This window comes from Alligator mississippiensis, chromosome 5, assembly GCF_030867095.1.
Source record: "Alligator mississippiensis isolate rAllMis1 chromosome 5, rAllMis1, whole genome shotgun sequence".
NCBI classification, from domain to species: Eukaryota; Metazoa; Chordata; order Crocodylia; family Alligatoridae; genus Alligator; species Alligator mississippiensis.
Window position 1 is genome coordinate 31,029,742 of NC_081828.1, and position 27,778 is coordinate 31,057,519.

Here is a 27,778-nt window from a genome sequence, read left to right on the forward strand (position 1 = left end):
CTGGGCAGCTTTAACAAACCTTGGTGCCCAAACCACCGCTCTGCGCTGCAAAGAGATGCAGCTGCGAGGAGGAGAACGCACCGAGAAATAGGAGATCTTTTCTCAAGTTTTACTTGCATTGTTTATAAAATAATAATCAAGGCAACCCAAGAAGCCATCCTTTAAGGCTGCTGCTAAAAATGGTGGGGGGGCCTATGCAAAGTCAGTATCCCAAGAGGCCAGACGCTCTGCCTCAGGCAAAGAAACACTGCCCGTTCCCGGGAGCACACGTCGGTGCTATTCTCTGCTCGGCTCCTCATTCCTGCGCCACAGTGCGGAAGGGAAAGGGTCTTGCTCACGCTACCATTGAGAGTCCTGTTACATTCCCATCCCACGAGCTTACGTGCCCCTTCACCCCTGCGTAGACAGCGCCTTACATTTGAGAGCTGCTCTCACTGCTGGCCCAATAAAAGGTCTCACCCTCAACCCTTGCTCCCCTTCCCATCAGGCAGGGTCCGGCCAGGGGCGTGCATCAAGGGAGCGGAGTGTGCACTTCACCGGGCCGACACCGGGGCAAGGCCTGCAGGCCCAGCTCCCGCCAGGCAGCCCCGCCCGCCTCGGCTCCGGTACCTGCCCACAGGCCGCCGGGCCCGCGCCGGGTTGGACGCTCAGCGCTGTCCGCGCCGGAGATCCCGTCCACTCCCGCGGGCCTCCCGCCCCTCGGCTCAGCAGTTCCGCTTCCTCCGGCCCCGGAGCCTCCCAGCGGGGCTAGGCCCGGCCCGGCAGCGCGGCCAGACAGGCCGTGCCTCCCTCCCTCCCTCCGCCACCCCCGGCCTGCGCCGCGCGGGGGGCCCGGCCCCGGGGGTAGGGGTGGGGGTGGACATGGGTCCTGCCCCCTCCCCTTCTTCGTCGTGGGGGGGCTCGTGGGTCCCGGGGTGCAGCTGCACCCTCCGGGCAGACACAGGGCGCCACAGCGGCAGCCGTCGGGGGAAACCGACCCGCACCCTCCACCGGCCTCCTGGCACCTGCCTGCGACGGGCCTGGCAGCTGCTGCTTGCTCCAGAGGCAGAGCCCTGCCCGCCCCGCCTGCACGAAGGGGCTTTGCCTTTTGGCTCGGATCGGCCTCTCGTGGGCTGAGAGAAAGCGGGGGCCTCCGAACCCCGAGACCCCCACTCGGGCCCACGCAGGACGCCTGCTCGTGGATTCGGGAGCGCTGAGGTCCCCGGGTTGACAGCCGGGAGGGAGGATGCCGGCCGGTTGTAGCGCCCTACCTGGTGTTTGGACTGATTGATTTCACCCTCCTCATTCGGTATGTTTTTTTGGAACACGTGAGCTCCGCTCAGTGGATATGATTTGGCTGAACACGAAATACATTAATGAAACAAAAAAGAACAAATGGGATCTGGGTCACGAACAGGCGTGGCTGCCCAGGCTGGGCTCTTGACTGCAGTTCAGGAGAGCGCAGCGAGTTGGGCGGCACTTTCTGTACGTGCTACATCTTTGTGCGTATGGTTGCTCACCCCGAGCAGGGGCTGTTTCACCACCGACCTGTATTTATTTCAGTAGCAGGGCAAACATTTCCTTCCATTTCGTGTAAGAGGGGTATTGTAGCTGTGATGGTCCAGAAATTATGCAAGAGGCAATGTTTTGTTAGGGTGATGTCTTTTATTGGACCGGCTGGGATACAGTTAGAGGAGATTTTGAATGTAAGATGTGATGGAGAATATAGGGGGTCTTACATCTGAAAGCTTGTCTAACTTGATCCAAGCTACACAGTTGTTCCAATAAAAGTTATCACCCTCAGTCCTTGACTCATTCAACTTAGACAGAGGACAGGGTAAGGCATAAAGGTTTGTGCATTAAGGAGAGGTGACTGGAAATTGGGTTAGGTGAAAGAGATGTTGGCACTCTTGGGTCCTTTCCTCAAAATAGGCATCAACGTGATTGTTCATAATAGATTGTGTTTTAAGCGTGTGCAAAGTCACACGTGCTTTTTTGGGTTCCAGTAGGTTTCCTGAGGTTGGCCGTACCTTGGAAGGAACTGAGTTATCCCATTTGCCTTGCTGATCTCTTTGGGCTTGGAAAAATAGAGGTGGCGTCTTCCCAGTGCCATGAAAACAAGTCCTCATTCATGGTATGCTGTGCTGTTCTGTGACTTCTCTTTATTATGTGAGGAATAAAATAGCTAACAATATTACCCTTTTAAAACTGCCATCGCTTGGCCTCTGAGTTAACTCCTCCCAAAGGTGAGTAAGACTGTTCACCTTTCTCAGGGCTCTCTGCAAACTCAACCATGATATAGTTATGGTGGGTTTATATTTCTAAAGTTGTCTTCACGGCTATAACTAATAAAGAATTATTTTATTTTTAAATTAAAGCTGCAGTTCTAGTAAAGAAGAAACAAATGATAAAAGCTTCTATCTCAGGTAAGTGCTGGTGCAGTGTTTGGGTACATAGCAACTGTTAGCATGCCCTGCAAGTAGCCACAAGTTAAATATGCATGCAATCACAAAAAAATGCCAATTAAAATTTTTCATATCACATCGTACCATCACAAAGTTTGATTATGCTATTTACAAAAAGCTATTTTTAGGAAAATTTTCAGGGGTTTATATAAAACTCTACTTTTATTTTTTAAATCTCTCAATATGAATAATCAAGGTGCCTTGCTTAATAAAGCCAACTGTATAAGATTTTGAGGGAGAGAAAAGAATATAGCGAATACATTTTAAAAACCTGAACATAACTTAAAATAGCCTCTTATATGTTAAAATCATGACTATTTTATCTAAATATCTTAGCTAGAGAAAAAAAGCAAGAATTTCCCCATCCACTAGAATAGAGAGGTTGCAGGGTATTAAATCCAACTCTTATTCAGCACAGACAAATATTATTTGAATGGGAAAGTGAATATGAGATGGGTAGAAAGAAACATTCCTTGGATAGGTTATTTTCAATTTATTTTTAAATGGGGGGAGGAGGGGCTTCAAAGCTGCTCACAGGCTTATATTGGTAGTTGTCATGGGGAAATAAAATACAGAGTGTAGATGATGTGGGCAAAGATGTATGATAAATGTAGGAAAATATTACCACTGTATTTGAGGTGTGCAGATACATTTGTGCATATGCAGCAAAAGAGGGAGTTTGTTGAAGAGATTCAATCAGAAGAAACTTGCCTGGATGTAGAAGTAGTTGTAAAACTACAGGAAGTCTGGAAGAGCTAAGAGGAGGGATTCACATGTGCCTTTTGAGCCTAGACAAGGGCACTAACATTTTATTTAAAGTGTGTTCATTATCATATAGTGACAATGTATCATTCTAAGGTTCTCAAAATATAGTTTGGAGAACACTTGGACAACACTGCAGCTGTTCTTCAAAATAACTTCTCAAAATGTCCACCAGAGGGTGCCAGGCCATAAACTTACTGCCACAACAGTATTCAACAAACAGGCTGTAATTTTAGAAGGCATAGTGCTTTCTGGCCTTGATGCAATGGATTTGTATAGGTGTGCTTGGATAAAGCAGATCTCTTTCAGGCAGCAGAAAATTCCCTGCAGTGCAGGAAGCTCTACAGTGGCTACTGCACACCTCATATATACTTCCACAGCTGAGGACACATCTGAGTCTGATATCCCCAGTCCTTTTGCTACTCTATCAGTCTCTAACCTTAAATTGTGCCGGAGAGTAATCTGGTCAGAGGCTTAGAGAAGCAGTGACTTAAAGTCATATTTGCATCACCCCCTGGAATCCTGAAACAAGCACAGTTTATTCATACTGGAGGATCTGGTTTAACAGCTGATTAAAGTGCCATTACTGGATAATGCCTTAGCTATACTTATAGGCAAACTGGATTTACATGTATGTTCAGAGATGGCAAAAAGCCACATTGCAGCACATATTGCTCTGGGTTCAGTCTCTGTTAGTCCAAGACTTGTGATAAGCAGAAAACAGTTCTCCCAGCTAAACTATGTCTCAGCTACAGTAACGTGCAGGACATGCATAGTGGTCTAGCTAAGAAAGAAAGAAAGAAAGTACATGTATTAACAGTGTACTCATAATAGACACAGTTACTTGACCACACTGAAAAGTCTAGTTGCCTGTACTGTATCATAACTCTACCTAAAAGCAGTGATCGTGAACCTTCCTAGACTCAAATCATCCTTCAGAAAATGTCAGCTCTGACTTTCCATTTTGTTTTACTACCAAAAATCATAGAGCGGTATTTTTGCTGCAGAAATCTCAGAAAAACCACAACAGGTCAAAATGTTTTAACACTGTGAATTCCTATTTGAAATCTCTGGATTTATCTTATGAATTGTGTTGGGACACCTAACAGTGCAAATATTGTTTGCACCCCACTGGCACACCACAGCACCCTTGAAAGGATATAAAGGCACATGGCACTCTGGCTGAGAATCTCTGACCTAAAGTCTTGTTACAAGCTCTTCTCAAATTTGACAAAGTTACATTAAGTTACGTTATAGCCTGTTGTAGTGCGTGCTGGAAAGATCCATTTTATGTTTTAGCCAGAAGATTTTGAAGAAGGCTTGCCACTTTCCATTTCTGTTAGACTAAATTGATTAAGCTATTAAGTCTGCCAACAGCATGACTAAGGCTGAAGAGCCAATGCTTCTGTTTCAGACATCAGTGACTTAAAAAGCTATTCCAAGATCTGGCATAGCAATAAAAGTAAGAACACTGACATTTGAGCTTAATCATTAGACAGATTAAGTAAACTGTCATGAACAACACTTTCACAGGTATTTTACAAATTAACAAAGAAAGGCAAAATCCAAAGATCAACCTAAAACAGTTGAACCTTTATTTGCATTTCAGGATTTGCTTTTCATATTTAGAAAAGAACTAAGGTACCCAACCACCACACAAAAGGTGACCTAGTTTTTTTTGCTTTTTTTAAAGCAGCACATATTCTAGTAAAGGTGCACTGATACATCGGTCCGATACTGGATCAGCACTGATATAAAGAAAATTGTATCGGAAATTGGCTTTTTCTGCTTGATGTGGCCGATAATGTGGCCAATAAATGCCCCGTGTATGCTTACAATTGCAGCACAGCAAATAGGCAGCGAGGAGTGCAGCCCAGCAGCTTGGAAATCTGTGTCCAGCTGGCAAGTCTGTTGTGGTAGAAGGGGAGGGGGGAGGGAAGGGGCATGGGGGACCCCGTGGTGAGGGAGAGAGTGGGGCTGGGGCAGGGGTGGGGGCAGGCGCTGCCCAGCCAAGTCGAGGCTGGGTGTGGAACACAGTTGAGGTTTGTCTGGGGAGGGGGGGGGGTTGTCCTTCCATGGCGTGTGCCCCCAGATCTGCATGGGGCAGGGCAGGCTGCCGGGGCAGGCTAGGGCAGTGCCGGGCTCTTCCCAGCAGGCGGGGGGGATTGCAGCAACCCCAAAATTTGCCATAGCTCTCCCACCCCTCCTTCCAGTGCCGCGGCCTGCCCCAAGCACAGCCTGACCCAGCCCCCACCAGGAAGACCCTAGCACTTCCCTGTCCCCAGCCAGAAGTGGCAGCCCACCCCACCCTGCACAGAGCTGAGGGCACACGGCCCCCCCACACCCTCCAGGGGTGCGCACAATGGTGGGAGCAGCCCTCACCCCCCGGGTGCCCTGGATGAGCTGCAGCTCCATCCCCCTCCAGCCTCTACCTCAGCCCTACTCCCTCCCTCACTGAGGGGGCCTTGATTTGTATCCCCCAACCCCTTCCTTCCCCCCACCCTTCCGCCACAACAGACTTACCAGCCTGACGCTGCTCTTCAAGCTGCCAGGCTGCGTATCAGAAATCGGATCAGTATCAGCCACTATACCTCCTTAAAAATTGGCTATCAGTATTGGCTCCAAAAATCTATCGGTGCACCCCTATATTCTAGACTAACATGGAAATGAGCAGTTTATTTTACATATTATCAACACACAGTAACAGGTCTTGTATATTTATTATGCTAGATCTAACTAGCTAATACACATTTTACCTTGTTTGCTTCTTTTCAGTGAAGATTGGATTTGAGTTTATAATAAAAAATGATATTGGGAAACACAGTTCAATGTCTTCATCTTCCTTAATTAGAAGAAATAAAGTCTTTAAATGTGCTTTTCTTTTAATAAAATCCAGCCACATCTTATTTGTAAGGGAGGAATTGTAGTAAAAAAATCGCCAAATTAAAACAGATTCATGAAAGGCAGTTGGATTAGACTGGAAAAAATTACTTTGCAAAACTTGGATGGAATTCAAATCACACTATTAACATGAAACGAACAGCTGGGTTTAACCACATCTTGTTTGCTGAAGTTATCCGCCGTAATTGTGGGCAGACAGGCCCTAAAATACCTGCATCTTGGTCCAATGAAGGCAGAGACTCAAAGAATGGAATATGGGATATTCTCTTGGGATATAGCCCGTACTTTCTAAAGTAGCATCGTAGGTCATAAATTATACAGGGCATAAAAATCAAATGTCAAGCATGAAAGGATTTTTTTAAAGTCCATAAATAAATATGGTTACCTCTTTTGATCTGAGTGGTTTACTACAGTTTCTGTGGTGCCATTTCTTTTAGGAGAAGAAACTGATGCAGCTGATGATGGGATGTTTATCTTTCATACACACCTGTTTATTTAGAAAGTATGTTCAAAGACCTGTTTCTCCGCACAGTAGGGAAATCAGATACAAGACAGCTTCTGTGCTCTTCCAACCTTTATCATGCACTACACAGCCCAGAAGCTCTTAACTGTTTCTCAGAGCCATATTGCCAATGTTGCTTCTGATTTTTATTTATTATTTGCATTGATGTAGCACTTACAAAAGCTTACTTATGGACCAGAAAATCCATGTACTAGGCTCTCTACAAGCACACCATAAAGAAGATCCTTAACTCAGACAGCTTACAAAATAAGAAAGATTTTGACTGTCTCATGCTTCCTTGCTGTTTTCTGTAAGCTACTCAGGTCATTTCTATTTTGTTTTGTTTTGTTTTTTTCTCCAGCAGAAACCCAGACAAAAACTATTCCAGCAATCAGTGGACTAGTTCTTGCTTTTGCTATATTGGTGCCCAAGTAAACCTCTTGGTTCACACACTTAGTTTGCCATCTACCCCAACCTTACCAGGTACTTCTGTTTTAGTGGTGCTTTTATTGTGTCAGCTACATGGTTACACATCTGAAGCTTAATTACTTCTTTATATTTATGAATGAAAGATAGCTGATACTTCTACCAACGTCAACAAGCCTTAACTCACCTGTAATAATATACATCACTTAGACATACATTCTTTGTATTCCAAAGTTATGATGGTGAACAAATAAGGAATGCTATATTTAGAAATAATTCATGATGTCTGTGTAGTAGCAACAAGATGAATGAGAAAGTTTCATTTCTGCTTGATAGGATGGCATAGATCAAGCAAGTGTGTGTCTGTGTGTGTGTGTGTGTGTGTGTGTGTGTGTGTGTGTGTGTGTGTGTGTGTGTGTGTGTGTAGTTGTGACAGACTGCACAAAATTTAACCTCAGCTCAGATTCCTTCTCTTTTAGCATGGGTCCTGTAGGAAAAGTTCATAAATTGGAGACAGGGGTGCGATGAATTTCTGTGCAAATCTAACAGCATTAAGCACATGAAGGTTTGGGACTTATGTAATTTACAAACACCCTCTTTCCTTATGACACAGCAAGCTTATGCTTATTTACTAGAACCATAGAATTTCTTCCTATCTATGGTTTATGAGTTGCAGGGGAGGCAGTATTCAGTGCAGGACAATTGACAGGCTTATGGGTCAGTAGCTCATGATACAATAGGAATAGATGCAAATACTATATACCATTGGACAATGGAGAGCTGAGAATCCCCACACCTACCCCTCCCTTTCAGTAACCTAATGTTTTTATATCTAGCTCTGATAAGTGCAAAATATTAAACTATAAATTCTGACAGTATTTGTCTAGCAAAGTTTATTTTAGATGTCTGGTAGAGCTTTATGTTGGATTCATGATATGAAAGGCATGGTTTTTCAAGCAGCAGCAAAGGTATATGAAACATTGCATTAAAAATAGAGATCTCTCTTTCCAAGTCTTTTGCAAAAGAGTTGTTGTAAAGATTTAGTGTGTGTTATTAAGCAAAATGCACAATGGCGTAGTAGGAAGGTTCTAGTCTCAATTCGTCACAGATTTATATGCATTTAAGATTGCATAGTGTAAGTACTCTAAGGGTTTCTCACAGTGTGTGAAATTGACTATTTGGCTATACCCTGTACAGGAGGGATCGCGTAGAGAAAAGGGGCAGGGGTGTAGCTCTCTATGTTAAGGAAAGCTACGCGTCCCTGCAAGCCGATATTGGCGACCAGGGTGGACGGCTGGAGACCTGCTGGGTTAAAATCCGTGGGGAACACGGCACAGGGGACACAATGGTGGGAGTCTACTACAGACCTCCCACCCAAAGTCCTGAGCTTGACCAGGAGTTTGCCCAGGAACTGGCTGAGGCAGCTTGCTCCAGGACCATGGTTGTCATGGGTGACTTCAGTTACCCAGACATCTCGTGGGAGGATCGCTCAGCAAAATCTGAGCGGTCGCAGAGCTTCCTCTCGTGCGTGGATGACCTCTACCTGACTCAAGAAGTCTGTGGGCCAACGAGAGGCAAAGCGCTGCCCAACCTGATACTGGCTACTGGGGATGACCTAGTCGGCGACCTAGTGATCGATGGGAAGCTGGGTGACAGCGACCACGAGCTGATCACCTTCACCATCCGCCAAAAAGCTGGCAAGTCAGTCAGCAACACGCAAGTCCTTGACTTCAGGAAAGCCGACTTTGACAAGCTCAGGAGGCTTGTCAGTGAGGCCCTAAGGGACCATGACCACAGGGAGAGGGGAGTTCAAGAAGAGTGGTCGCTCCTCAAGGGAGCGATCCTCAATGCACAAACTAAGTCTATTCCATCTCAGAGGAAAGGCAGCAAGAGGGCACAGCAGCCCCCCTGGCTCTCCAGGGACCTAGCAGACCTCCTGAGGCTAAAAAGAAAGGCCTACAAAGGATGGAGAATGGGAGTCACCTCCAAGGAGGATTATTCTGCACTGGTCCGGTCCTGTAGGGAGCAGACCAGGAAAGCCGAGGCTGCAACTGAACTCCGGCTAGCTTTGAACATCAAGGACAATAAAAAGTCCTTTTTCAGATATGTGGGGAGCTGGAGGAAAAGCAGGGGCAACGTTGGACCCCTGCTGAACCAGATGGGGCAACTGACAACTGATGCCCAGGAAAAAGCCAACCTATTAAATAGGTACTTTGCGTTGGTCTTTCATCAGCCCCGTGGGATGCCCATGCCCGCTACAGGGCCGGGAAGTCCGGGTGAGGGTGATCCCCTGCCCTCCATTAATGCTGACTTTGTGAAGGAACATCTTGAGAAGCTGGATACCTTCAAGTCAGCCGGCCCTGACAATCTTCACCCCAGAGTACTCAAGGAGCTGGCGAGCATCATAGCCCAGCCTCTAGCGCGGATCTTTGAAAACTCTTGGCGCTCTGGTGTAGTGCCCGAAGACTGGAAGAAGGCCAATGTGGTGCCTATCTTCAAGAAAGGGAGGAAAGTGGATCTGGCTAACTATAGGCCCATCAGCCTGACTTCTATCCCAGGGAAGATCTTAGAAAAGTTTATTAAGGAGGCCATCCTTAATGGACTGGCCAACGCCAACATCTTAAGGGATAGCCAGCACGGGTTTGTTGCGGGTAGGTCTTGCTTGACCAATCTCATTTCCTTCTACGACCAGGTGACCTATCACCTGGACAAGGGAGATGAGATTGATGTCATATATCTTGACTTCAAAAAAGCCTTCGATCTGGTGTCCCATGATCGTCTCTTGGAGAAACTGGCCAATTGTCGCCTTGGGTCCTCCACAATCCACTGGCTGGAAAATTGGCTCCGGGGTCGGACCCGGAGGGTAGTAATTGATGGAAGTCACTCATCGTGGTGTCCTGTGACCAGTGGGGTCCCCCAGGGCTCTGTCCTTGGACCCATACTGTTCAACATCTTCATTAATGATGTGGACACTAGAATCAGAAGCGGACTGGCCAAGTTCGCAGATGACACCAAACTTTGGGGCAAAGCATCCACACCAGAAGACAGGCGGTTGATCCAGGCTGACCTGGACAGGCTCAGCAAGTGGGTGGACGAGAATCTGATGGTGTTCAACGCCGATAAATGCAAGGTTCTCCACCTTGGGGAAAAAAAACCCGCAGCATCCTTATAGGCTCGGCAGTGCTATGTTGGCTAGTACTATGGAAGAAAGAGACTTGGGGGTCATCATTGACCACAAGATGATGAACATGAGCCTGCAATGCGATGCTGCGGCTAGTAAAGCGACCAAAACGCTGGCTTGCATCCATAGATGCTTCTCAAGCAAATCCCGAGACGTCATTCTCCCCCTGTACTCAGCCTTAGTGAGGCCGCAGCTGGAGTACTGTGTCCAGTTTTGGGCTCCACAATTCAAAAAGGATGTGGAGAAGCTTGAGAGAGTCCAGAGAAGAGCCACGTGCATGATCAGAGGTCAGGGAAGCAGACCCTACGATGACAGGCTAAGAGCCCTGGGGCTCTTTAGCCTGGAAAAGCGCAGGCTCGGGTGATCTGATGGCCACCTACAAGTTTATCAGGGGTGACCACCAGTATCTGGGGGAACGTTTGTTCACCAGAGTGCCCCAAGGGATGACGAGGTCAAATGGTCACAAACTACTACAAGATCGTTTCAGGCTGGACATAAGGAAGAATTTCTTTACTGTCCGAGCCCCCAAGGTCTGGAACAGCCTGCCACCAGAGGTTGTTCAAGCGCCTTCATTGAACACCTTCAAGATGAAACTGGATGCTCATCTTGCTGGGATCCTATGACCCCAGCTGACTTCCTGCCCTTGGGCAGGGGGCTGGACTCGATGATCTTCCGAGGTCCCTTCCAGCCCTAATGTCTATGAAATCTATGACCATGGGCATAAAGGTCTTTGCAGGATCACAGTCTATACTGCCAGTCATTTGTGATGGTCTGCATGACTGACTCCTACTTTGCTCATCCCAAAACCATATTAATAAACTATTAATGTCGCACCACATTACAGGCATTTACTGTGCACATGTATTTACTATTCATTTACTAAACTTGACCACGTCCTGTCATCTGTCCCCAGAGAAGATAAAATTATTCTTCTTGGCTATTTCAGTGCTAGAATAGGCAAGGACTTTGAGCCATGGAAAGGAATACTTGGAAAGGAAAGGGTGGGGAAAGCCAGTTCAAGTGGAATTCTTCCCCTGAGCAAGTGTTTGCAATATGATCTCATTATTATGATCTCCTTATTCCACCAAAGCAACAAATGGAAGATATCATGGATGCATCCCTGCTCAAAACACTGGCACCTGATTGACTATATAGTACTGCAGGGGTGGGCAACACCCGCACCTCAACTTGTAAGATGTTGATGTGCCGAGGCAGATGGCGGGGGAGTCATGAGGACCCTGATCCTTTTTGTGGCAGTGCAGGCCTGGCCCCTTCTCCACTGTCCACCCCAAGGTGCACATGCAACCACCACCAGCAATGAACTGGGCCGGGGCTCTGCAGACCCTGGTATAGTTACTTGCAGCCTCCCGGCTGCTTGCTACAGCCAGCCTGGGCTCTGGATGGGTCCCTGATGCCCAACATGGAGCCTGGGCTGCTCAAAGCAGGCAGCAGGGATGCTGCAAGCAGCTGCACCAGGATCCATGAGCCCCAACCTGGCTCACTGCTGGCAGTGAGTGCATGTGCTCCTTGAGGCAGATGGCAAGGAAGGGGCTGGGGCTGCACTGCCACAACAAGGATCGGGTCCTTCATAGCTTCTCTGCCATCTGCCCTGAGGCAAAATGCCTTTGTGTGGCACATATGCCAGGGTTGCCCTACCCCTGCTGTACTATGTGCCTGGGAATGCTGTAATGTATGACATCAAAGCTACAACCAGTGCAGATGACTGCTAGATGGATCATTATTTACATTCTGTCATGTCCATTTGTATTACCCCAAAGCAATGCAAACAAAAGAAGCAACCCAGGGATAGGTTTAATATCAAGTGCTTGAAAGACCCTGGTAAAAGTAATTATGTCCAACACTGCTTCAACAGCTTCAAGAAAGTCATTCATAAGGTATGCAAAGAAACTCTAGGCTTCTCCACAAGAAACGTCAGGACTGGTTCAATGAGAATGATAGGGAAATTCAAGCTCTCATTGACAGAAAAAAGAGAGCCTTCAAAGCTTGGCAGAATTAGAATTGCATCAACTCTAAACAGAAGCAAAGCATTTATTACTACATTAAAGGCAAGACCAAGAGGAAAATTAAGAGCAAAAGAACAAGTGGTGGGAAAACAAAGCAAAGGAGATTCAAAAGCTCGCCAGCAGCCAAGCTGCCATCTATGCCATTTCTTCATAGATTTCATAGACATTAGGGCTGGAAGGGACCTCGGAAGATCATCGAGTCCAGCCCCCTACCCCAGGGGCAGGAAGTCAGCTGGGGTCATAGGATCCCAGCAAGAAAAACATCCAGGTTTCTCTTGAAGGCATTCAAAGTAGGTGCTTGGACCACCTTCGGTGGCAGGCCATTCCAGACCTTGGGGGCTTGGACAGTAAAGAAGTTCTTCCTTATGTCCCGCCTGAAACGGTCTTGGAGGAGTTTATAACCGTTCGACCTTGTCATCCCTTGGGACGCTCTGGTGAACAAACGTTCCCCCAGATCCTGGTGAACACCCCTTATAAACTTAGAGGTGGCCATCAGGTTGCCCCTGAGCCTGGGCTTTTCCAGGCTAAAGAGTCACATAGCTCTCAGCCTCTTGTCATAAGGTCTGTTTTCCTGACCTCTGATCATGCACATGGCTCTCCTCTGCACTCTCTAAAGCTTCTCAACATCCTTTTTGAATTGTGGAGCCCAAAACTGGACGCACTACTCCAGCTGCGGCTTCACCAAAGCCAAATACAATGGGAGAATAACGTCCAGAGATTTGCTTGAGAAGCATCTATGGATGCAAGCCAGGGTTTTGCTCGCTTTACTAGCTGCAGCATCACATTGAAAGCTCATGTTCATTTTGTGGTCAATCATGACCCCCAAGTCCCCCTCATCCACATCGCCGAGCCTATAAGCATGCTTCAGGTTTTTCCTCCCAAGGTGGAGAACTTTGCATTTTTTCGTGTTAAACAACATCAGGATCTTGTCCACCCATTTCAAGAGTCTGTCAAGGTCAGCCTGGATTACCCCGCTGTCCTCAAGTGTGGACGCTTTACCCCAGAGTTTGGTATCATTGGTGAACTTGGCCAGTCCACTTCTGACTCCAATGTCCACATCATTAATGAAGAGGTTAAACAAAATAGGTCCAAGGACAGAGCCTTGAGGGACCCCACTGGTCACAGCGCACCATGACGATTGACTTCCGTCAACCACCACCCTCTGGGTCCGACCACAGAGCCAATTCCCCAGCCAGCGGATCATGGTGGACCCAAGGCTGCAGTTGGCCAGTTTTGCCAAAAGGTGACCATGGGATACCAGATCAAAGGCTTTTTTAAAGTCAAGATATATGACATCAATCTCTTTCCCCTTGTCCAGGTGATAGGTTACCTGGTCATAAAAGGAAATGAGATTGGTCAAGCAAGCCCTACCTGCAACAAACCCATGCTGGCTATCCCTCAGGGTGTTGCCATTGACCAGTCTGTTAAGAATGGCCTCTTTGATAATCTTTTCTAAGACCTTCCCCAGGATAGAGGTCAGGCTGATGGGTTTGTAGTTTGCCGGATCCACTTTCCTCCCTTTCTTGAAGATAGGCACCACATTGGCCTTCTTCCAATCATCGGGCACTTCTCCAAAGCGCCAGGAGCTTTTGAAGATCCATGCCAGGGGCTGAGCTATGATGCAGGCCAGCTCCTTGAGTACTCTGGGGTGTAAATTGTCAGGGCTGGCTGACTTGAAGGTGTCCAGCCTCTCAAGCTGTTCTTTCACGAGGTCAGCATTGATGGAGGGGAAGGAACCACCCTCACTCAGGCGTCCCTGTGCCGTAGTAGGCAGGGGCGTCCCATGGGACTTGTGAAAGACCGACGCAAAGTACCCATTTAGTAAGTTGGCTTTTTCTTGGGCATCAGTTGTCAGTTGTCCCTTCTGGTTTAGCAGGGGTCAAATGTTGCCCTTGCTTTTCCTCCGGCTCCCCACATATCTAAAAAAGGACTTTTTATTGTCCTTGATACTTGTAGCCAGTTGGAGTTCCATCGCAGCCTTGGCTTTCCTGGTTCACTCCCTGCTGGTCTGGACCAGTGCAGAATATTCCTCCTTGGATGTGGATCCCTTCCTCCATCCTTTGTAGGTCTGTCTTTTTAGACACAGGAAGACCGCTAGTTCCGTGTTGAGCCAAGGGGGCTGCTGTGCCCTCTTGCTGCCTTTCCTCTGAGACGGAATGGCCTTAGCTTGTGCATCTAGGATGGGTCCCTTGAGGAGCAACTACTCTTCCTGGACTCTCTTCCCCTAGGGGTCATGGTCCCTTAGGGCCTCACCGACAAGTCTCCTGAGCTTGTCAAAGTCAGTGCTCCTGAAGTCAGGGACCTCTGTACTGCTGACTAGCCTGACCGCTTTTCGGCGGATGGTGAAGGTGACCAGCTCATGGTTGCTGTCACCCAGCTGCCCTTCAACTGTTAGGTTGCTGATTAGGGCGTCCCCGGTTGCCAGTACCAGGTTGAGCAGCACTTTGCCTCTTGTTGGCCCGTAGACTTCTTGAGTTAGATAGAGATCATCCACGCACACGAGGAAGCTTTGCAACTGTTCAGATTTGGCTGAGCGCTCTTCCCATGAGATGTCTGGGTAGTTGAAGTCTCCCATGACAACCATGGACCAGGAGCATGAGGCCTTAGCCAATTCCCTGGTGAACTCCTGGTCAACCCCTTGATTCTGGGAGGGAGGTCTGTAGTAGACTCCCACCATTGTATCCCCTGTGCTGTGTTCCCCATGGATTTTAACCTAGAGGGTCTCTAGTTGTCCACCCTGGGTGCTGATGTCAGCTTGTAGGGATGTGTAGCTCTCCTTGACAGAGAGAGCTACACCTCCCCCCCTTTTGTCCACTTGATCCCTCCTGTACAGGGTATAGCTGTCTATACCCATGGTCCAGTAATGTGTGGAGTCCCACCAGGTCTCCGTTATCCCTATGACATAGTAATTGTTTGTGTTGAGCAGAAGGACAAGTTCCTCCCGTATATTCCCCGTGCTCCTGGCATTGGTGTACAGGCATGCAAGTGTCCCCTTGGGAGCCCTTCGCTTGCCTGCAGCTTGTGCTGGGGCAGGGGTGGGCTCCCTTAAGTGCCTTAGCCTGCTGGTTTTGCAAGGGTTGCTCAGCAGGCCAGCAGTGGCGGTAGTCCCCCCATCCCCCAGTGGGCTTAGTTTAAAGGCCGGTGGAGCAGGTCAGCCAGTCTGGCTGAGAAGAGCCTCCTCCCCAGCGAAGAGAGGTGAAGGCCTTCCCTTCCCAGCAGCTCACTGCCTCTCTCACTAAAGAACGGACTGTGGTCATGGAAGCCGAAGCCTTCCCGATGACACCAGTGCCGCAGTCCTTGGTTCACTATCTGGATCCTCCTCTCCCTCCTCAGCCCATAGCCTGAAACCGGAAGGATCAAGGAAAACACCACTTGCGCCCCAACCCCTTAAGCCCTACTCAATCAAAGGTATCTATGGCCAAGCGCACAAGAAGCCATTCCTCTGGGGTCCAAGCTGTCTTTAAAGAGTGGAACAACACTCTTTTAAAGACAGTTGCACTATCAATGCAAAAGGGAAGGAGCACTATCAAGAGCTCTTCAACTGAGATTCTTCAAAAACACCTGAAAGCTTTGGAACATTACCATCATTGGGTGCATCCAGATGAGCGTGCACATGTGTCTACATCAGTTCAAGACAATTGTAGATAATCCCTGTATTTTTCAGCATAGCCTTATTCTGGGCCTCTACTTTTCCTTATGCCTTTATGGCTTATGGCATTTCTTATACCTACATTCATGCAATCCCAATTTAATTTCTACTACTCTCTCTCCAGAGAGTGCAAGTAATACCTGTGTGCTACTTGTAGCTATGTCAGTCAATGTTACAGAGTCCTTTTGGACTTTGCTGTATGATAGCATAAGAAATTTCTAACAATACATTGCATTTTATGATGGAGCAACTTATCCCCAAGCGCTGTTCCATGAATACAAAGGATTTCCTTTTGCTTTCTTGTGGGCTGAGGCGGCAACAAGGTGCAAAGACTTACCTTTTTATGATAAGGTATCTATCCCCATGTTTATCTACAGAGCAGTCGCCCTTGACTTTTATCAGAAAACAGTTCCCTGGCCCTGCCGATTTCTATTATCAAAAGTGTGGCTTGGAAAAAGTTCCATGAACTTTCATAGCAAGCCTATGAATAACTGAATAAAGAAGCCAAAGAGACTTTACAAAATTATTAGATTAGATAGCCTAAATCAACTAGTCAACTGGCATCAATATGAAACATACAAGATCTAAACTACAGAACTAAATTACTGAGCCAGGGTACAAAACTAAAGCACAAAGCCTGGGCCAGTTATTCTGTTTCACTAGAAAGTCTCTCAGATTAGCGATTGATTCTTTTGCATCATGAAATTAGGAAATAAGGTCTCTCAGTACTTCCAAGGCTTTAATCCTACAAGGTCAGAAAAGCTAACATAATCCAGACACTTAGATCATACAAATGGTCTGTGCTATATTTTTGAACACTGCAGCAAAAATAACAGATATTCTCTAGTAAAATTACATACTACCAGGCAAAAAGATCGTATGATTTAAATGATAACATTCACTGTCAACAGCGGTCCCTCAAACAAAGATGACAGTCTTCTAGTAAATAGGGAAAATGTTGATGAGTCCATAGATGACTGAGGAGACTGATCTGAAATTCGCATGTTTGACTGCAGACATGGCAAATAGTTTCACAGGAAGAAGTAGATCCTGGTAATATTCGATCACACCTCTTTCTATTTGTCTCTCTTGTCTTCATAGTGAGAAGAGTTCATTCAAAATGACTAATGCCTTGTCATATATCACAACACCATTAGAGATTATTACGTGTTTGAGCCTCCCAGGTACTGACGTTTGTATCATGTTTCTTCAGATTAACCAACAAGGTGTCCTTGAACCTCTTATTTTGCCCACCTCTAGAGTGGTGGCCATTGTTGAGTTGGGAGTATAGGGTCTGTTTTGGGGAGCTGGTTATCAAACATTCTTAGTACATGTTCTGCCAACAGGGCTGGTGCTGTATAAACATGGTTTTATTGGTTGTGGAGTTTGCTTGAGCCAGAACACTGGTATTAATTCTCCTGTCCTTCCAATTGATATGGACGATTTCCTGGAGACATCAATGGGCGCGTCCACACATGCAGGCACATGTGCTTGCAGCAGCAAATTTGAGCCGGGGCTTTTTGCCTCAGCACATGTGTCCGGACATGCACTTTGGTCTGGGGCAAAGTGTGCCACTTGGAGCAAAATAAACCGGCCTGGCTCCTCCTGGATCTGCAGCCAGGGGGAGCTAGAGCCTGGGACCAGCACCTGTGCTGTCCCCAGCAGTATAAAAAGTTGCCCTGTCCTGGCTCCATCAGTACAAAAAGCTGCCCTGTCAAGTAGCTCAGGGCTACTAGCTCTCAGGAGCTTCTGGGGCCCAGCCAATTGGTACCTGGTGACACTACCCTTTGTGCCAGCTGGACTGCTGCAGCAGCCCTGAGAGCTCCCAGCACCCTTTCCCCACTGCAGCAGTCTGGCAGTGGGGGCTGCTGCCTGGCTGTGACCTGCTGCACATCTGCCAGACCCGGATGGGGACTGCACAGCCAGTAGAGGCATCTACCCCTTTGGGCCAGCTGTCAGTGGGCTGTGGCTGCAGAGTTGGCCTTTGTGTGGCACTACTGCCATGTGTACCCCCTGCCTGGTCATCTGGCCAGCTATTGCCCATATGTTCCGGGTGTGGTAGCCTGCTTTGAACTGTCAAAGCATGACCTCCTGGCTGCAATTGGCAGTCACAGCCAGCTGGGTCCAAGGTGCCAGCTCTGAGCAGTCAGGGTCCTGCCACTGGCCTCCCTAGCAGGAATGCTGGTGTTCCCTATTTGAAAACTGAAAAATCCTAGATAAAAAAATCCCAAAGTCACTCTGTAAAATACCCCCAAATCCATGTTCCTCCACAATTAAAACAAAAGACCACTATATATAGAGAGAGAGAGAGAGAGAGACGCGGAGACAGTGATCAGTTGAGCAATGTTATATAGATATAGCTATAGCGTTAAAGCAATTTGGAAGACCACCAGTGCCTCTGTCATCATAATACAGTGAATTCTAAATACCTATATGTTTTGCTGCCTTCCAGAGGGGCAACAGCCCCCCCCCACAGGGGTTACAGCACCCCAAAAGGGGCCACAGCCCCCTCACAGGGGTTATACCCCGCCAGCAGGGGCCAAATGGTGCAGGCAGACAGTGTGCTTCAGCACTGGGGTGAGAGCCAGCCATAGAGATGCTCTGACTGGTTACCAGAGTGTCTCTGTGGAGGACCCAGCCTCTGATTGCCTCATGGCATGGTCCAAGACTGTGCCCTGCCCCACTTTTTTTCACTGCAATTTTTTTTGACCCCTGGATATCCAAGGGTCTAATTTTGCCCCCGCGCTGCAAATTCGCAGCGCCAGGTACCTTTTCTCATTCCCACATGTGCTTCTTGCAGCGTCTCAAAGCCTTTGAACTGATGGCCTTATGGTCTGAGCTGACAGGATGTCATTTTATATTACCGTCAGTTAAGCGGGCAAGATCCTATACTCTAATGTCTGGATCAGCCAAACAAAATGAAAATGATTAGACAACAAAAGAAAAGATAATGAGTTCTTTATTTCATGTACAATGTTATCTGGAAGATAAAGTATTCATATAGCCTTGCTTGTATTTTCACAAGTTCATAAAGGTTGTTATAATTAGCCTGTCATGCTGACTTCTTGTATAATATACCATGTCCAATTTGAATTTAATCTGTTAAACTAATGATTATGAGTCAATTCTTGTTCTTAAGTACAACTATAAAATGAATATTTTCAAATATTTGTAAACTAGTCATGCCAGTTCCCCCTGAAACTGGTAGCTTTTCACTGCCCCTAAAACAGCTCTGGATATAGATAAATGAAAATGAAATGGTTTTTAGGGTATGGTTTTGTTTGTGAGACACATGATCACAATAACCTACCTACAGGCATGAATAATGAGAAGAATCATTGCTAGATGAAGTGACTAATATGGCTTTCTAATATCTCCCATGGCGATAAGTGGAGATTAAATTCAAGTGGGAAGACTATATAAAAACAAGGTTTGAATTACATTTTGACTTGGGAAGGAGATGGGTCTGCAGCGGTGGCAGCCAGAGGGAGACATTGCCATCACCATCTGGGCTACTTAGGAAGGCTGGGGGCTGACTGGCCTGTGGGAGGGTTCTTGTCTCTTATAGGCGGGCTTTCATCTTTTATGGGGGGGGGGGAGTGCTCAGCCCCCCTGTAATTCAAACTCTGTATGAAAACACAGCCTGTAGATCATTATATGTGGGTTCCACAAAAAAAAATAAATTTAAAGTCACTAGAAGACAAAAGCATGAACTTTTAAAATAAGTAGATATAGCAACAATGATAAAAAAAACTCTGCTGATAGGCTTGTTTTTTACCGAAAAAGCAATGAGATTCCATCTTCACTTAGGCAGGCCAGAATCTTCTAAAACACTGTATATTTGACACCGCCTGTTCAAATTAAGCCTGAGTGATAACAAGCAAGGTAGTCCTTTACCCCTACTTTTAAAGAATAAAGGCTTCCAATATTGCCCATTGCTGGAAGGCGCTTCATTTTGACAGCACTGAAAGTGTGAGAGTTGCTGGTGCTTATTACTGTAGATGTGTTTATTAAAAGAGTTGTATTTAAGATATTTTTGTCATAATTCACTGAGTGCTGTGAAAAAGCCATTTTAAGGAACTTCTTAAAATAACATTTCTTCTTAAAATTAATAAAAATACAGGATATTAGAAACAAAGACTCTAGAACATGGTACTATATTCTAAGTTAAATTAGAGGAGACAGCTGAGTCAAGTTATTTTATTGCTAAGTATCACACATTACACTTGTTAAGGTTGAGTTCAACCTTTAACTAGATATGGTAGTGGTCCTAAACCTATGGTTCCCAGGCAAGATACTGCCCATGAGTATTCTGACTGCTTGAAGCCACAGGAAATCAAAAAGTTAAAACTGAGGCTGAAGGAAAGAGTGAAGTAGGATGTTGCCCACAGCAAGTTACTTGCTCAGCACTGTTGCCCGTGGGCCAGTGAAGGCTTTGGACAACTGAGATATTCATCAGCATTTGGAATCTTTAATAAATACAGCCTATTATATAAGTTTATACTTGCTTTTTTTGGCTGAACTGTTACACGTTTTCTGTAGAACTTTGACTAAAGGATCCTCCTCTAACTTGGACCCATGTATTTTATTTTTGTGCTAGATTTAATTTTCAGTTAATGCTCTGCCCCAAGTCTAGGTGGCTAAATATAAAGACGTGCCAGTTTCTGTAGCCTGGGGCTGTCCAACTGGCAGCTCATGAGGGGTTAAATTGTGCCCCACCAGGCTCTCACCTGGCCACCACCCCTCTATTGCTCCAGCTGCAACAGCATTGGGGATCTCCCCAACCTGAATAACCAGTTACCATTTAGAGCTGAGTTGATTGTGGGCAGCCTTCAGTGCAAATCCAGAGGAAGGCTCAAATTCCTGTCTCTGGATACACTGAGACATCTTTTACTTTACCACCAACCTCCCCCACTAGCTAAAAGATTTTTCTAAACCTAAATATTTTGACATTATTCTTTAAAAATAGAAATTTACCAGATGTAAATTCAACTGTAGTGTATGCAAGCTAAATATTACTGTCTCTTGCTAGTACTTAAGAGCCAGAAGTTCAAACTAACTATATTAAATTGAAGACAACTAGGTTATTTTCCACATCTGAGTTGAGTTACATGGAAAAAGCAAAACAACTTAAGTCAAAGAAAGAGCTAGTCCCTGGTGAAACGTGGAAAGAATGCATTAAAGCATATTTTCCTTTCTTGTATGCAGAATATGCCAAATATCTGCAGATAAAATTTCAGGATTTTAACTGCAGTTTTTCAGGCTTGTGGTTCAAATGATCAAGCTACATAATGGGGTCAAAGTTCTTGTAAATAATACAGGACTTGAGTGGTGCTGGAACCCACAAGCATTGTAAATATTTTAATCATGTTAGTAGAGCTCTAGCAGGCAGATGTCAATTATTAGTAATGGTATATTAAGTGCTATGTGCAGCCTTCTGTGCCTAGGGCTGCTCTAGTAAATAAATACTTACCGAGCATAGAAGTTACTAAGCAAAGATTATTTGGTAAGCGGCTGCCAATTGTCTTGGTAAATCTTAGACAAAGACTTCAGTGTTAGTTCATAAGAAAAAATGTGTTAAGATCACCAAAAGAAAAGGATGTAAAAACATTTGGGACTACCCATGGAATCCTCATTCTTTACCACCACTTCAGGAGCAGCTGATGACTGCAGACTATATTCTGTTTGGACCCATCACAGTTTATGAAACAGTACGCCATATTTTTGTACTTCTTTTTCTTCTTTGTTACTCTACATGTTTCTTTGATCCTGATGCTCCAAGTGATGTGCTATCTCAGATCTTTTCTCAGCAACTCTTTGAAAACATCTTTTATCTCTTGTCATTTTACCTAACTAAATCTTTAATTGCTTTTAGGGTAAATTTGGCTATGACCAAAACACAAAAACTGCTCTCCTCCACAAAGCTAACTTCTTTCTTTTGATGAAAGCATTATTCTGCTTGACCCTGATACAGGTTTCAGCATTGTCATCTATTCTTCTTTCGAACATCAGGTACCGTTTTGACAACTTCAATATCTCCTTTTTGTCTAGTCTCTAGGGACAGAAATTACACACAAACTGGTATAAGTGATTGGAAATCAGTTCAAATCTGTAACACAACAGAAGTTTAGTGCATATAAACTGCTTTCAAAATGGCTGAAACTCGTTTAAGATAAGCCTGGATGGATGCAGTATCAGACTTAACTGATTTAGGTTAAGTCAGTTTATTGAACTTCTGTTCCAGATCCCCTCCAGATTCAAGTTAACTCTTAGGCCCCTAGCATCCCAGGATGCTTTGCATCTCCCCTGCAAAGCCACGCCCCACCCCTTACAGGGCAAGTGAGCTAGCCTTGGCCCAAGTTGTCTGCTGCAGCTGAGCAGGGAGGCATGCTCTAATGCCCCCCAGCTTCTGGCCTGGGTCACTGCAGGCATGTGACTGCATTTGTGGAATCAAAAGTTAACATCTGTTCCCTTGTTTATCGGTTCAATCTATGCAACGTATACTGACCTGCTGACCGATTCAGCCTCAGGCTTTTTGACTGTTCATACTTAGCCTGCATGTCTTGACTAACTCAACTGCATGATCCTGAGCTGCCTCAAACATGTTCCACATGAGAATTAACAAGTGTCATCTTATTCATCTCTCTCCTTGAGTGTTTCATACCATAACCTTGGTGTCAGCATTGTTGAGTTTTTCTTGTACTCCCACCTCTCCTGTGTCATAATTCTAACTACCATCCTGTTCAAAATATTGCTTTTGCATATCACTACTTCTATTCAAGCTCTCATGCACCCCCTTCATCCCCTGCTGCTTTAACTAACCCAGCTTCTTCCTTGTGTACATCCTCCACAAGTGCAAGCCCTCTACACTCTCATCAAGCTGAATACTGGGAACCATACCAAAAGATACCCTGACCACATTACCTTTCTTTTCCACACAGACCTACAAGCTTCCTGTGCAATTCAAATTAGGTAAAAAAAATACTCTCTTGTTCTTTAAAAACATCCATGGCCTTGATCTAACCACATACCCCTCTGTTATGAAATATTGCAATTCTTTTGATGTCACTGAAGTTGTACCTACTTTATACTACTGATTTTGTCCCGTTTGTGTGTTATTTTCTCTATTTCTCCTTTCTTCCTCTGCTTGTTCTGTCACACTTGGCAAAATAACCTTATTCTCTGCAGTTTCTGTACCTCTCTACTTCATAATTGCTTTATTTATCCCTAGTACCTGCCGGGACCCTTCGAGACAGCCCTGGCCTGCTTTCGTTATCTTCTCTCTTGCTTGTAGATGTGTAATTACTCTCTTTCTCTTTGTTTATTTTAACTTTACCGTTGTCACTTACCTCAATATAGTATTGATTTTTCATAGATTTCATAGACATTAGGGCTGGAAGGGACCTCGGAAGATCATCGAGTCCAGCCCCCCGCCCAAAGGGCAGGACGTCAGCTGGGGTCATAGGATCCCAGCAAGATAAGCATCCAGTTTCATCTTGAAAGCATCCAGTTGCATCTTGAATTGGAATGCAGTTTGTATCAAAGATGCAATACAAATAACAGGGAACAAGGTGGGAGCTCAGGCAGTGTCCGGCTGGTGGCGGGGGGTGTGGGGAACCAGCTCCAAAGAAAAAAATAATCTGAACCCCTGGAGCTCAGGTGGTAGCATGGGCTGTGGTGGGGAGGGGAGTGAGTTCTGGAGGGGCCCAATCCTTTTTTCTCTGGAGCTCACCCCCTGCACCACCACCAGTAGGACCAGCATAACGGTATTGCATTGCAGCCACCCAATGCTGCAGGGCTGCACTCTGCCCAACAACCCTGGAGGGGTGAGGCACCATGCCTGGCTCTACTGTGCCCTGGCATGCCTGCTCATCTACTATATCCTGGGATACTGGAAGACTTCAATTCAGGTGGAATAGTTATGGGAAGTGGTCACACTTTAATGGAACAGGAGCAAAATTAGGCAGATTAGGGATAATTCTGCCCTAGAGTGGCATAATTTAAAGCCAAATGATGAGTGGTTTAAGCCACTTAAAAGGTGTTACGATGCAGCAAATCCAAGGGTTAATAGCTCCAGAATGCACCTAAAATTACTATGTAACAAGGCCCTCTAATAGCTGATGGTCACTGTGCAAACTGTTTTGTCAAGAATGTGATCTGAATTCAGGAAGCCGTATCTAGATGTGACAGCTTCAGTCAAAAAGTCATTTAAATGATAATGGTTATTACTAGCAGGATGGAACAGATGGTCAGGTCGGAATTGAGTCCTACACTTCCTGATGCATTGTACCACTGATTTTGGTTACTTTGAGAGTCACAAAATGCATAGCCAGCATTTTCTCTCTTTACTGGGAATTTATCCTTTTTCTGGTTCCCAGTGCATGCATCTTACAAAGGAAATCCCATGCTAGTCAGGATCAGTGACAGTTTTAAATGTGGCTTCAATTTAATCTGTCAAGTGATTCCAGTTATCACTAAAGAGGAATTAAAGATCAGCTAGAATCCAGCCACAGAAAGTACTGGCAGACAACTGATGCATAGATCTGTCCATACCAAGTACTATTTGTATTGTAGGCTCATTTATAGTTTCAGAAACTCATCCCTTTAATGGGGCAAAAAAAGTTATTCTGCTGTCACTGTCCTGTGACATGCAATTCACCTTATTGCATGCTTTCAGAGAGTATGGAAAAAAATACAAAATGAAAGAAGGTAAAGGCATGCACATCTCAGAAGGTAAAGACACCTCTTGCATCTCTTTTTGTAAGGTCCCACATTTTGTGGTGTGCTTCTATCCATGACTCATAGTACTGGCCCACAATTAGCTAAGCCCCACAATTAGCTGTACCCAACAAAGCAGCTGCTGAAACTTTTGCCCTCCTCCTCCCATTCCTAGGTGGTTCTATATTTTCAGGGCTATTTTAAATCACTGTAACTCAGGCTAAATATTAATGTGTCTGGACTTTGGAATCTTTGAATTTGAAACTGTGCATAAGACCATTTGATTTTTAATCAGTATCCGAAGCTTTTGGATTGTTTCTTGTCAACAGAATCTAAATCAGTGTTTCTGACTAATACATTCCCTGGGTAAATGGATTAAGGAATTCTGTACAAGCTTGATGCTGTCCAAAAAAATACTGGAAGAATTTCTTCTTTTCTGAAGTAGTGCCACAAAATTTGGGCAGGTCCATCCACATATGGCTGCAGCTGTGACCACTCAGATATCCAGCAGAGGTCAGTATTGCTGTAAACTACCCCTTCAAGGAAAGGTCTGATTTATTAAGGAGAAGTCACATTACTGCACCATGAAATTAACTATCATAAGCCTATGTAATGTTTTATTTCAGAAATTACAAAAAAAAGGAGTGCTGAAGTTTTAGTGCTGTAGTAAGCATATGAAACATTGGAATTGTTTCATATTCCTAAATGTGCCAATAATGAAGCCACAAGGGACATAATTAAAATATTTGACAGTCTACAAGGGTGAGGTACCACACTAAACAAAGTTTTTAGTCTCAGATGATATCCCTAGAAGAAAAATCAACGTAGTATTTAAAGTATAAAATCACCAAAATTGTTATAAGGGCCTTGCATGCAGGATGATCATTTGGTTCTATATTGCTTCAGACTGATTACACTATTTCTGTATTCAAAACTGAGACAGTGAAAATGAAAAATCAAGCCAGGAAAAAAAACAAAACCAATTATAATCTAGTCAGAGATACACTTGTGACCATCCAGGAAAATTATGTCAGGCAAGCTCTTCATTCAAGATAAATGACTCAATTGCAGACAACTGCTGCCAGAGAAACGGTCAATCAAGATGTTCCAACAACTAGATGCAGTAATGGAAGTCTGGTTATTCAAGTGTTGACCTCTGTGGCACTACAAAAAAATGCTTGTTAGACACATTTTATGATGCCAATGACTGGCTTTTCTCTAAACAGGAAAAGGGACCCTGCTGTGTACCCCTGAAGTTCTCAGAACTGTGACAGTGAAGGGATATAGATGTTCATTATTTTAGATTGGCCACCCAGAACATATTTGAAACTGGTGTTGTTTATCAACGTTCTGGCAGATGAATAAACAGTGTCCAAACATCAATCTAGAAAAAAATTGCTCTGATGGCCTCGCTTATGAGAATTCAACTTTGGAAAAACTGTGGATTGTCGTGAGGTTTTTTTTCCCCAGTAAATAATTAACGGCTAGCGTAGAACTGTTCTCTCTCTAGAGCATCTGACAGTGTGAAGAGCCTTTTCCACATATTGGTGCTCTAAGCAGACCAGGAAAAAATCATCACTAATTCAACTCCATTAAAGTAACATCCAAGATGAATTTGGCCTGTTGAGTATAATGGTACTAAATGCACAAAGATATACAAGTGCTTTTAAGCTATTGGGAAGACACCTATGCGCCCACTATCCCCCTTGGACAATCTTAAGTCTTCCTTACATGGATTTTGCAGGGTTTGATTAATGTATTTACATCCATCAAATTTAAGAGATTGTTGCCAATCTGTGTTTAATGTAAATGTTATAGTCTTTTGAAGCTATAGACTATTCAGTCTTTTGAAGCTATTATGTTCAGTTTTATGAATTGTTTCCTTTACTTTTTAGCACAACAGTGTTCCTATTTTGTAATTTGATAAATTGATATTTTATTATTTTTGGCTGCAAGTCTGTTGCTGCCAGTGAGATATGGCAGACCCTGGATGTAGTTCAAGCTTTCAAATTTTCTTAGTGTAATTTAAAATAATATAAGAGATGGTATTATTTATTTTGTTTATAGGAAGGGAAAATAGTTCTGTTATGACCTAGTGGAATTAACTGTATATCAGGAAAGCACTAAACTTCAAAGGATTTACTACTGATGAACTCCTAGGTGGACACATTATGAACCACATGGCAACTGGTTTCTGAAGAAGACATTTGTAGCATGTTATCTAGTGTTTATCATTAAGAAGAGTGATGAGGTTAGTTAACAGGAGTCACCTCCATTTCACCACCACTTCTGTTAACATAGAATAAATAGTCTGCAGTCATGTACTGCTAATAAAAGCCCATTACCTGCAGGTAAAAGGCTTAAAATATCAGCTTAGACAATACTGTGATAAACAATCACATTTCCTTTCCCATCTTATTAATATCACTTTTGACTATTAAAATATGAAAAAAATATTTACCTTTCATTGTTTAGGTTTACATTTTGTATTTCAGCTTGGACAATTCGATCAGTTTCACTTTTGTTTAGAGTTAGTTTCACTTTCAAGTCTGGGTGGCAAAAAAGTTAGTTGCACAGGAATAAAAGGTATAATTTTAATAACTTTAAGTTGGAAGAAAAAAGAAACAAACATGGAAAAAAAATTCTATTGATTACAGAATTTGCAAATGCTTCGTTTTCAAAAAATCTAGCATGCCATTTGATTTATGGCCTTCATTAAAACTGACCAGAAACAAATGTTGGTACTTTTCTCAGGGGGGGCAAAGGATTTCTAGACATAGACACTCTCCTGAAAGCCCACCTAGTAGCTGCTAAATAGCCTTTTATAATGGAACGGATATAAAGAGGATGATTGTCTTGTAAATATGATTTTGAATAAATCCCTGTTAAAGAGCTGTTAAGAAGGAAAGCATGGCAAAAAAAATTCTCAGTAAAGTGGGCTGTTTGTGCAAATAAGTGGCAAGCACAGCCCATCTGTCCCAGATCATAATAACAATTTGCAGAAACTCAGTTCAGAATCAGAATTTCCTTTCAGTCTTTAATGGCCAGAGAGAACCAGAAGTTAGTTTATGCAGACATGTTTGAAAGAGGAAGTGTGTACCATTAATTTGAGTAAGAGGAAATGAAGAGTGCAATTCAAATCAACCAACCTGTGATGTTTTTTAATGGATT

The 27,778-nt window shown here is 44.6% G+C and overlaps 1 protein-coding gene and 1 long non-coding RNA gene across 6 annotated transcripts in view; one reads left to right on the forward strand and one right to left on the reverse strand.

The window, feature by feature from the left end:
* Positions 1-676, reverse strand: part of KYAT3 (kynurenine aminotransferase 3) — a 32,776-nt gene extending 32,100 nt beyond the window's left edge. Inside the window, exon 1 of one of the 5 annotated variants that reach the window (XM_059728032.1) lies at positions 610-676. Coding sequence is in view for 1 of the 5 variants with exons in the window: in XM_014599757.3 (XP_014455243.1) it covers positions 460-484 (25 nt within the window). In the remaining 4 variants the exon portion in view is untranslated. Of the gene's footprint in view, positions 1-416; positions 579-609 lie in introns of those variants that run through there. The other 4 variants (XM_014599757.3, XM_014599759.3, XM_014599760.3 and 1 more) reach the window with 4 other exon arrangements.
* A 78-nt stretch (positions 677-754) lies between these two features.
* Positions 755-7,910, forward strand: LOC132250761 (uncharacterized). Its single transcript, XR_009462371.1, has 2 exons — positions 755-1,288; positions 1,986-7,910. It is a non-coding gene; the product is annotated as an uncharacterized LOC132250761 (long non-coding RNA).
* The last annotated feature ends 19,868 nt before the right edge of the window (positions 7,911-27,778 follow it).